This window comes from Sabethes cyaneus, chromosome 3 (assembly GCF_943734655.1).
Source record: "Sabethes cyaneus chromosome 3, idSabCyanKW18_F2, whole genome shotgun sequence".
NCBI classification, from domain to species: Eukaryota; Metazoa; Arthropoda; class Insecta; order Diptera; family Culicidae; genus Sabethes; species Sabethes cyaneus.
The window spans coordinates 245,338,675-245,351,004 of NC_071355.1; the positions used below are offsets into that span (position 1 = coordinate 245,338,675).

General features: G+C 40.3%; 1 protein-coding gene across 1 annotated transcript; it reads left to right on the plus strand.

The window, feature by feature from the left end:
• Positions 1-7,187: 7,187 nt before the first annotated feature.
• Positions 7,188-8,163, plus strand: LOC128741010 (uncharacterized). Its single transcript, XM_053836585.1, has 4 exons — positions 7,188-7,251; positions 7,328-7,565; positions 7,645-7,778; positions 7,838-8,163. The coding sequence occupies exons 1-4, from the start codon at positions 7,188-7,190 to the stop codon at positions 8,161-8,163; spliced, it is 762 nt and encodes a 253-aa protein (XP_053692560.1).
• Positions 8,164-12,330: the final 4,167 nt, after the last annotated feature.

Consider the following 12,330-nt stretch of genomic DNA (forward strand, 5'->3'; position numbering starts at 1 on the left):
AAACGGATAGCGGGGAGTGGCATAGGCGTATGAACCATGAGTTGTAGTCACTATTTGGAAAAAGTTGGGAGACTACGGTGAGCCGGCCACATTGCAAGGATACCGAACGACTGTGCAGTAAAATCCGTTCTCTTCAAGAGCCCCACCGGCAACAGGAATAGAGGGGCCAAACGAGTTAGATGGTTTGGCCAGGTTGAAGCCGACTTGCATGTGCCGAGACGCGTCACAAATTGGAAACGAGTAGCCTAGGACCCAAAAGTACAATGGAGAGGAATTCTTGATACGGCAAAAGCCCCCCCGGCTCTTGGCTGGTAGAGTACGTACAAAAGTTTGGAATTTGGAATCCTTCGACCGAAGCCTGTGCAATATTTCTCACAAATTTTCCTTCTGCCAAAAAAAAAGTTAGCGGTTTATTTAGCGGTACATAAATTTAGCGGAAGCTAACAAAAACGCTAACGGTTATAAAAATTAGCGGAAACGCTAACCGCTAACCAAAATGTTAGCTGAGCTAATTAGCTGTTAGCGGATTAGCGGAATTGTGCCCACCTCTGCTGGAAAGGAACGATGGTACGTACGTATAGAGATGGTCATACCATCTACCAGAGCTGCGGCAATATACACACAAGCTGGGTACAGCTTTTATAGTGATGGGCGAGATGCAGAAGCGGGTGATCGGGTGGTGGCCGATCAACCCCCGAATGTGCAGATTAAGAATCAAGGGCCGATTCTTCAATATAAGCATAATTAACGTGCACAGCCCGCACCTCGGGAGTATCGATGATGACATAGACGAATTCTACGCGCAGTTGGAGCGTGAATACGACCGCTGCCCAAGACATGTTGTCAAAATTATCATCGGGGACTGTAATGCTCAGGTTGGTCAGGATGAGGAATTCAAACCGGTGATTGGACGGTTCAGCGCTCACCCGCAAACGAACGAAAACGAAACGAAACGAAGACTTGTCGACTTCGCCACCTCCAAGAACATGGCCATACGTAGTACCGTCTTCCTGCATAACCTCTACCATCGGTACGGAACGACTATCGGAGGAGTGGAAAGACGGGGTTATCTGCCCTATCTACAAAAAAGGTGATAAGCTGGATTGTGAGAACTACCGAGCAATCACTATCCTGAATGCCGCCTACAAAGTGCTATCCCAAGTCATCTTTCATCGACTATCGCCAATAGCCAATAGATTTGTGGGAAGTTACCAGGCCGGCTTCTTGGAGGTTCGGTCTACACATAAGATAGCGTAAACCGACAAGAGCTATGAAAAATGTTGGACGAAAACGGCTTTCCGGGTAAGCTTAGTAGACTTATCAATGGGGTCCAGTGCTGTGTGAGAGTTTCGGGTGGATTGTCGGACCCATTCGAATCTCGCAGGGGACTTCGACAAGGAGATGGTCTTTCCTGCCTGCTATTCAACATTGCGCTTGAAGGTGTTATAAGGCGAGCGGCGATCGAAATGCGGGGCACGATTTTCAATCAATCCAGTCAATTTATCTGCTTTACTGATGACGTGGATGCTGTCGGCAGAACATTTGAGGCGGTGGAAGTTCTGTACACCAGACTAAAACGCGAAGCAGAGAAGATTGAATTGAAGATAAATACATCTAAAACGAAGTATATGCTGGCGGGCGGGACCGAGCGCGTCAGAGCTCACTTGGGCAGTACCATGGTAATCGACGGGAATGAGTTTGAGGTAGTCGACGAGTTCGTATACCTTGGCTCACTGGTAACAGAGGCAACAACAATACCAGCTGTGAGATTAAATGTATTATCAGCGGAAGTCGGGCCTACTACGGACTCCACAAACACTTGCGGTCGAACAATCTGAGCCCCCGTACAAAGTGCACACTGTACAAAACGCTAATTAGACCGGTTGTCCTCTACGGGCATGAAACGTGCACACTGCTAGAAGAGGACCTATGAGCACTCGGAGTTTTTTAACGGCGGGTGCTAAGAACCATCTTTGACGGAATGCAAGAGAACGGTGTATGGAGCCGAAGAGTGAATCACGAGCTCACGCGTCTCTACAGCGAACCAAGTATTCAGGAAGTGGTTAAAGCTGAATGAATATGTTGGGCAAAACATGTTGCTAGAATGCCGGACAACTATCCTGCAAAAATGGTTTTCGCATCAAATCCTGTAGGAACAAGACGAAGAGGGGCAGAGCGAGCGAGGTGGCAAGACCAGTGGAGCAAGACCTGGCGAGCACTGGGTGCCCGCGGAACTGGAGATCAGTTGCCATGGACCGAAACAGATGGAGAAATTTTACTGCGCAGGCCTTGTCGTAAGACGTTAGGCCAATTAAGTAAGTAAGTAAGCTGTAGCAAGGCTCACAATTGTCATATAATTATTGTGATATTTCCAAAATTTGCCATAAAACAAACTACAAACGACACGGTAATGTAAAGTGGAGAGATAGGGCTTATAAACAAAGTGGAAAAAAATTGGTATTTGGCCGCCATGTTGGATTTTATAAAAAAAATCGCCGTTTTCGCCATGATCCCCCAACCGATTTTAATTTCAAGGCCCCCATCGCTCGGAAAACTGAGAAAAAATGCTATAAGAAACATTCATCAAGTTAGGTGTGCAATGGCATTAACTAAATAAAACAATTAATTTTCTGTAGCAAGATATTCCATTATATGAATGTTGTAAACCTTGATACAGGTAATTAATTGTTTCGTTTATTTAAGAAGAAACCGAAAGTGGCTAACGTTATTGTATTAGTGCGACAAACACTGTACTGTACATCTCATCTATTCGTTGAAAACCTAAACGTTTATTTGAATGTTGCATAAGTATTGGTAATAGATGTCAAATAGTAGAGCTTGCAAACATAAACACAGTTGCTCCGCAGTCAACCGCACCGACTACGAATACCTCGAAATATAGCTTGTTTTCTTTATCAAGACATTCCGACTCATTTAAGATTTGCACTAGTAACTTATGCATTGGATCAATAGGATGGTTAATTAATCCATTTGCATTGAAGAGCATCGTCGACCCGTTTGTTTGACCGTTTTTAGTCTGAACACTTTTTAATTTGCACCCTGTTGGTTAAAAATGGTTCAAATGTCATTCTCAACATGACATCATTTGCTTATGCAGACAATGCGCATAAACGCGATTTGTTTGTACTGATCTAGCGTGTTTAATCTGTTTCACATTGCGTTTTCCCAACGATTATGATAGAAATCCGATCGGATTCGCTGCTTCCAACTTCCAACTGTATCAAACAACCAAAACAATAACAAAGAGTAGGGCGACTAGTTCACACTAGTTCCAGCATATTTAGGATTGCCAGTTGTTCAAATTAAAAACCAACCCCGTTAGTTTGCATGAGGAATCGTTCAAACGAACGGGGGTCCACTGTATTTTTGATGCCTGGTCAGCTGATCGTTTGTTTACTTTACTCTAAGCTTATCGATGCGGCAAAAGTTGAGAGCTCTTTAAAAGCTCATTGATGTGGCGAAACTTCGAGACGAAATATGTGCGCAACCAAATATCTATCAACTAATTCCAGATTATACGTTTTATGAACACGTAAAGATCTATATGACCAGTTAAATTTATTTCCCTTTAGCAATTATGTTTTGCTGAGGGTTTGTTGATATATAGCGGATCGATAAGTGGAACAACAAGTTTTAGAAAATTGTAACAGCACTGGAAGCACTGCTTACGTGGCGAAAACGTGCGCAGCCAATACAGATGCATTTTTAATCTAATCTAATCTCACACTAACGCAGCCAATTCTTGAAGGCATCCTGGAAAATGACGATTACTTGAATCAATCATTTTTCTTGTCAACGGCCAGGCCAACTGCGCAGCATGTACCGCAGAGAGAATTCCAAGGAATCAAGTGGAACCAGAAAAAATTTCTAATTCTATTAAACTCCTTGAAATCAAGGGGAAGGAAGAAAGCGTGGACCTCCCGTACCAAACGCTTCCCGTATACATAGACAATGATTTATTTACAATCGTTGGGAGTATCTTTGCTAATAAAGGTTAAGTGATACTCCGGACCCTCAGGGATGAACTAATGGTATTTAGACCAGAAGCCAGGCTGCAATTGGCCAAGGATATAGCGCCTTATTTCGCTCTCTGAAAATAGATTAGTTTGCCAAAAATATTAGTTTAAATCATATAATACTTGAAAATAAAGTCGTGTGGTTTAATGGTTGCCTAAAACTACATTTGTAAGGTTAGGAACTGAAAACCGCACGACCCCGCACCTCCTAGCTTGGCTACTCAATTATACAAATTGAAGTATTTCCAGGTATGGCCACATTGAGGCGCTAGGTAGGGGCTTGGGATGGCTAGAGCTATGTTGGGCGCTTCTTCTTAGTTGCCTTCCCCATTTCATACCCGCGCAGCCAATACAGATGCATTTTTAAGGCACAAAACAACACAGGCATCGAAAGGTAGCCATATATCCAGTCATCTTTGTGCCATTTTCGGTTTCCTCTTAATGCCAATACACATGTAATTTGATGAGTATGTAATTTGACTTATAGCATTTTTTCTCAGCTTTCCGATGGTGGTCTTAAAATTGAAGTCGGTTGGGGGGATCATGGTGGAAACGGCGATTTCTTGATAAAATCCAACATGACGGCCAAATCCAAGATAGCCGCCAAAATTTGTTTACTCCTTTTGAAAGCCCTGAACCGGGCCATTTGTTAGTTGTTTCATGGCAAATTTATAAAATATAACATAATATAGATCTCAAGGTTTGCTCCAAATTCAACTTTTCTTTGAACCTATTAGGCCCCTTGGCGAACGAGGGGTCGACTATTTCGAGGTACCAAAGGGTAATTCTTATTTTTTAGCCATTTTCAATCAATTAAGCGCAAAAGTTCCAATATTTGAAGACCTCAGTAGCGGCCCCGTTTCAGCGAGAATTACTCAGATAATACAAACATCATTTATAATATCACACTTATAACGCTCGTACAAAATTATTTGTAATAACACATCTACACAAATTAAAATCGAAGCACTCGAAACAATTTTCAAATACACGACACATATGTTTTATTAGCTCATGCATCCCATAGTTTGTCCTGGATCTCCCTATATCGAGTAACATATGGGAACGGAGAGCACATCTGCGGATGTTCACGTCCAAGAGACCGAGAAGTTCATGGTAGTCAATGTAGGACGTTAGTAAGTCGCTGATGAAGCAAGCATTGGCGACATCCCTCCTAACGCTGAGTGAATCAAGGTGGATTAACTTGCAGGGCTGAGCATAACGAGGTAGGTTATTCCGGTCGTTCATGACAGGTGCCGTAGTGCATAACGTACAAATTTGCGTTCGACGGTCTCGACTTTGTTGGTCTTCAGCAACTCGACTTTTCGTTTGACTTCTTAGAGATCACGTGCTGGGACATTATTGTCATCCATGGGCACTCCTAAGTTAACTTCCGTTCCGCCTCCTTTAAGGTGTTCATCAAAGAACTGCTTTCACCTGTCGACCACCTCTCGCTCGTTTGTGATTAGATTCATTTCCTCGTCACTATACATGTCATGCTTCGGAGTGCAGCCCTTTCGAGATTGGTTCATCTTCTCGTAAAACTTGCGTGTGTAATTAGCTCGGAATAGTGGTTCTAATTCTTCATGACCTGTCCTCCATTTGCGCTTTTCGGCATTTAGTTAAGTTCTCCCTAGTGGCAATTCTCAGATAATTTTTCCAAGGATTTTTTTCTCTCTGCACCACCTATTGGCATATCCCATCAAACCAATCATTTTGTATACTTCGGGGCTGCTTACTTAGCACCGCGGTAGCGGCCTGTCCGATCGGCAGAGCGTACTCTACTCAAACCGTCTTCGAGGTTTGAAACACCTAACTTCTCGGAAGAAGGCAATGCTTTTTCCAGTAATCGCGCATAGCTAGCGGCAGATGGCAGGTTATCTAGCTGCCTGATGTTCAGCCGAGAAGGACGGTTTTGACATGTCTGATGAACGGTTGACAGTTTTGAGCTCATATATACTGCTACGACGTGTTGTTCAGATTCGATATCCGCAACCCGTAGGGAACGTGTGCTCGAGACGTCAGAGAAGAACCGGCCATCTATGAGAACGTGATCAATCTGGTTCATTGTACGTTGGTCAGATGATTTCGAAGTGGCTTTGTAGTTATCTTTGCTGCCCAACACTACAAAACTCATTCTCTGTTGTTTGACAGTGCCACCGCTCTGATAAAACTGGGCCATCCCGCTGAGGGTCTTCTAAACCTTCTCTCTTTGCAACAGATTTCCTGCAGAGTTACGATGCCAAGTTGGCGGCGTTCAAGCTGTCCAAGCAGCAGCCACCGCCTGCGAAATTCAGCGATTTGCAAGTACCAATTTTCTATCCGTCGTCTAGGTCGATGCCGTATATTCCGACCGTAGTGAAATAGGATTAGATAAGTTATCTTACTAGGGCCACGCTACCGACTTTTGCGATGGGAGTGCCAACTTAGCTTGATTGAAACCTGTGCCCCTTTAGTCAATTGATTTGGACATTCTTATTGGACCTCTATGACTTAAATGGACATCTTATTTAATTCATCTTAGAAAGGTTTTCGAACATGAAAAATAGAATATTTTCATGAAATGTAAACAGTATGTAGTGATGAGAAGGATTCATTCTTACAACAACGGAGAACCGAATTCGTTTTCTCAAGAGAACCTTTGTTCTAATTCAAACCAAAAATACTTGTGGCACTAACAACCGACTGTCAATCAAAACCAAACTTCTATTTATTTGCTCAAATCATCGAAGTAAAAATTATCACCCATTGGATTGTGATTCTAAAAATTATCAGTAAACAAAAAAGGCACCTGGATGTAACCGGTGCCTGTGGCTAAAACCGAAATATGACATCGCACTGCAGAAACTATTGGCTTTCGACTGTCGCCTGTCGGACGCCCGATCGTCGCCCGTCCAAGTGAAGGGAAAAGTGCATGAAGCATTTTCGATGCAATTAGCACCCAATTGTGAAAAGTGACATCGCGGAAGATTGTCGTCGTTGATGTGCGCGCAGGGTTCACCCGCTGATGAACTTTCCGCGATTTGGAACACGCGAAAACAATCCGACCAGAATGGGTGCTATAAAAGATTCGTCTAGACGTTGTTTCGAGAATCATTCTTGCTAAATTGTGATTTCGTGTGCTATTGTTTTTCACTACACCAAAGAAATATGGAATTTACAATTTTGGTTATTGTGGTGCTATTCGCATTTGAGTCGGTGATCTGCTATTTACGTATGTTTGTTAAAAAAAAACAAAACCAAAGTTATGTGTTTTAACAACAAGTGTTATTTGTTTTCCACAAAACCAGCGCCCAGTATAAAGGTCTGTCACCTATCCGATCCTGAACTGGATCGGTGTATAATCGATTCCGTTGACCGAATACGACCCAACATTGCTTCCGGAGATTTCGGTAATGGCACCAAACTGCTCGCAATGGATCCGGCGTTCGTCCAGCGGCTGGACGTTGACGGGGGTCCAAGCTTGCAGGCCAGTTTTCATAATTGCACCGTGATCGGAGCGGCTAGCTTTCGCATCGACAAGTTACAGTGAGTGCAACTGTTAGGGATCTCCGAAGCAATAAAAAGGAACAAAAATGATAAATAATGTTCGACTTTAAATTTTTAGTTTTGATAAGCGAAAGAAAACGATAAAAGTGCTGCTGTCGTTGGCAATGATGAATCTGAGAGGCAAATATTCGATGCGAATGAAGCTCTCAATGCTGCAACTTGATGGAGCCGGAGATTTTCAAACGAATTCCTGTGAGTTATACCCTAGATGGCTAAAAACACTCAAGAACTAACTTTGACGCCAATTCCAGCTGACGTCAAAGTGCTGCTAAAGATCCACTACACACCGGTCGAAAGGAACGCCGACGACGGTGCCGGCAGCCGGCGGCCGGGAATACGCTTTCTTCCGGTCGACTTCAAGGTCAAGTTTGCCGGTCCGGTGCGATTTAATTTGCAAAATTTGCTCAACGGACGACCGGAACTGGATCAGGTTGCGAACGAGGCACTCAACCAAAATCCGGACCTGCTGCTGGACAGAGCCATCCCGCCCATCCGGCGGTTCTTCTCCGACATGTTTACAACCGTTGCCAACGGAGTGGTTCGGGATGCCGATTTGGATGAGGTTTTCCCGCTGTGATATTTTTGTGCGATGATTCATTGTTTGTCTGGATGGTATATGTTAATAATTTAGCGAATAAATGAGATGTTTTTTTGGAGTTGGTTGTTTACATGTTTCGTTCTTTCTTTCATTCTTACTCATAAATCCAGTGTTCTCTCGGGATTCCTAAGGCCGTGTTTGTCTGAGTAGCGATTGGCGTAGTTTTTTTGTTTTTGTTCTTTTGCAAAACAATTAGCATATCAAACAAAAACAGATTAAAAGGATAGGTCGCATTTTATATTGATTCTATCAGTTCAATATTGGAGAACAGCGAAAATATGTTTGAACTGCCAAAGCCAAAGTTGAATTAATTGAAGAACAACAGTCGTCATTGATAATTCATCCCGTTAGTAATTCTGGACCGGTTTTTCTCTGCTAGATTCACTCGGTACTTACTTCAGAACAATTAAACAATCCACTAAATCTACGCTTCCTAAATCTGCTCGAGTCGGAGTCATAAAAGCAGAGACAGTCATAAGCAGAATGACAAACAAATTCGAGTTGATGTTTGAGTATCAACTTCAAACAATCCGCAAACACGAACACGGGCGTGCCTAGGCTATAGCATAGTGGGGCACGTGCCCCAGTTTCTCTTTAAAATTTAGTATAAAGCAAAATAATTTTTGAAGCCCAGCAGTACGCAGTTTTTAATTTAATCGGTCACTATTTTTACAATAGGTAAATTAATTGTGCTAAAAATAGTTCCAATTTTCAGTCCAATTTTAAAACCAGTTATAGATTAAATTTTAAGTTTGATTTCAAGCCTAATTTGAACTCAATTTTAAGTTCAAATTTAATTCTAATTTTATTTAAATTTTAAGTCTAGTTCCAAATACCAAATCCAAATCCAATTTCCAGTGCAATATAAATCCAATTCATATCCATTATGAAATGCAATTTTAAGTTACGTCTAGTGGAAAACTCCAAAAGGAGCCGGAAAACTATGTACTGTGACTGTCACATGGTTTTTTTATTAATATTGTTTTTCTTGTTAGTCAATTTCTAATCTTTTAATCATAAAATTTTCATTATCATGATAACATTGTTTGTTGTTTATGAGTTATGGTTGAAAAGCTCGGTCTTCCGGAATATTTGCCTAATTTAAAAATCCATATCTGAAGAACCAAACAATGTGGATAAGCTATTGCTAATTCTTAGCATATTCACATATGGCATATTAGGTAATACACAATACACAATGAATTCAGAAGTAGTCTGTCTCCTGCTGCGAAAAAAAGGAAAAGGAGCGAAAAAGAAAAGCTGAGATAGAAGAAGTAAAACCGGAAAAAAGCACGAAGCTAAATATGAAAAAAGCTGAACAAACGGGACAGAAAAAAACAAAAAAAAACGCGAGGCAGAAAAAGATAAAAACTAGCATGAAGAAAAGAAAAAACGTGAAAGACTGGGAGGAAGAATGGGACATAAAATAAGAGAAAAATGGAAATATATAAAACGGAAGAAACAACACGAAAAACGAGTAAATTTGACTGAAAAAGATGGAGAGCGTAAAAGAAAAGAAGGAAAAACCATAAAGAAAGTGAACAAAATGAGAATAAACTGGACAGAAATGGGGAAAAACGGGACAAAAAGGGCAAAATGGGATAGAAATGGAAAAACGAAAACAGCAAAAGGGGAAAAATGCGATAGAAAAAGAAAAAAATTAAAATGGAAGATAAATGAGTTGAAAAAACAGAACGTGACAGAAAGGGGGGACATAATGAGAGGACGAATGGAACGAAACGAAAACGAAAAAGGGGTAAAAACATGAAAAGAGGCGCAAATCGGGACTAACAATAAGAGCAAGTCGAAGCGGGACAAAATATGAGGTAAAAGGAGTCAGAAAAAGAGAAAAAACCGGCGTGAAAACGAGGAAAAACGAAAGAAAAAAGACTAAAAACATGACACGAAAAGAAAAACAGAAACAGAAACGAGCAGAAAAAAAGAAAAACGAGGGAGGAGAAAGCGAAAACGAGACAAAAAAGAGAGCGTGCACTAGAAAACAGGAGAAACCACAGAAGAATATAAGAATAGGGTAAGAGAAAAGAAGAAAACCGATAGAGAAAAGGAGAAAAACATGAAAAAGGGTAAAACAAAGAACGAGAAAAAAGAAGAAAAACGGGAAGAACGGACTAAAGAAAAATTTGAAATGAAAACGAAAACGATCTAAAATTGGAAATAAAAAAGGAAAGCCGTAGAGGAAAGGCAAAAAGGGAGCCAAAAACAGAATAAACATGTCAGAAAAGACGAAAAAACGGGAAAAATTAAAAAGATAAAAAAGAGGAAAAATTAAATAGAGTACGAAGGAAAACGTGACAAAAACAAACAAACGGGACAGAAAAAGAGAAGCAACGCGATAAAGAGAAAAAGAATGAAAACCGGCATGAAATACAGAAAATCGAACGAAAAAATGGAACAGACCAGAAGAGGAAACGGATCATAAAAAGAAAGTACATTTTGGAAACGTACAATATGGGAGGGACGAAAAAAAAACCAAGAAACGAGACATAAAAAACGAAGAACACTAAAGGAAAAGCAGGAAAAATCATACAGAAAACGAAGAAAATAAGACTAAAGTGAATAGACATGGTAAAAACTAAGACATAAAAGGAGAAAAAACAGGATAGAAATAGAGAAACTAAAACAAAAAAAGAGGAAAAACGTGATAGAATGAGAAAAAATTAAAATTTAACGGAAAAGAAAAACAACGTGACAGAAAGAGGGAACAGTAGGACATAACATGAGTACGAGAAAAACGAAACGAAAATAAAAAAAACGAGATGGAAAAACGAAAACAGTGGAAAACGGGACCAAAATAAGAAAAAAGTGGAAAATGACAGAAATGCAAATGAATTGAAATGAAAAGAAAAAAAAACAGAGAAAGAGGAAACAACAGACAGAAAAAATGAAAAACGCAAGAGGACAAAGGGAGAAAGAGAGAGAGAAGAAAGGAAACATGAACTAGAAAACAAGAGAAACGAACAGAGATAAAAAGAACAGAGAAAGAGAAAAAGATAACCGATAGAGGAAACGAGGATTACGGGCAAAAGGGATCAAATGGTATATGAAACGAAAAACATGGGACAGAAAACAGAGAAAAAGATCTAAAACTGGAGATAAAAAAGGAAAACCGGAGAAAGCCAAAGACAGAAAGACAAAAAACGAGGCCTCAAAAAGAGCAAAACAGAATAGACCACGAAGGAAAACGGGACAAAAACTGGACAAAGAGAAACAACGCGAGAAAGAAAAAAGAATAAAAACTGGCAAAAAAAGAAAGAAAACATCGTCAGATAAATTGAGAGGCAAAACGGGTCATTAAACGAGTAAAAAAAATGCGGGGGAAAATAGGGAAAACGAGGAAAAACGGAGGAAAATGGGCATAAAAAAATTAGGAACGCAAGGATAAAGAAAAAAAAGAAAGAAAATCCATAACGAAAACGAAGAAAATCAGAATAAGCTGAACTTGCTGAATGGGACCGAAAACGAGAAAAGACGACGTAAAATGGAGAAACGACAACAAAGGAAACGAAAACAATGGAGAAAAAGGAACAAAGAGAAAAAAAGGAAACAGAAAACAAAATAGATAAAAAACAAAAGAAAAAAAGAGTGACAGAAAGGGAAACTGAATATGAAAACAAATAAAGACGAAAATCAAGAACGAAAAACAAGCAAAAAAATCGAAACTAGACAAAAAATGGTTCAAAAGGAGTCACGGAAACAGAGACTACGGGTCTAAAAACGAGGAAATGTGGAATGAAAAAGACAAAAAACGGGAGAGGAAAAAAGGACTCTGGAAAAGAGGTTAAACAGGCCTGGAAACGATGAAAAACGGAAGTAAAAGACGAGAAACGGAAATGGAAAATCGAGACTTAAGTAAAGAGCGGAAAACGTGACAGGAAAAGAAAATAAGAAACAAAGATAAAGAAAACAGCCAACAGAAAAAGGGAAAAACGAGAGAGGATGAAAGGGAAAACGATACAAGAAATGGAAGAGAAAACAAGAGGAACTAAAAGGAAGTAGCGAAAAAGAAAAAATACGATAGAGGAAACAAGGAAAATGGTACAAAGGGATCAAACGGGATATAAAAGGAGAAAGATGGGACAAATACCGGGAAAATGAGACATAAAAAAGAAAATTAGAAAAAAATGA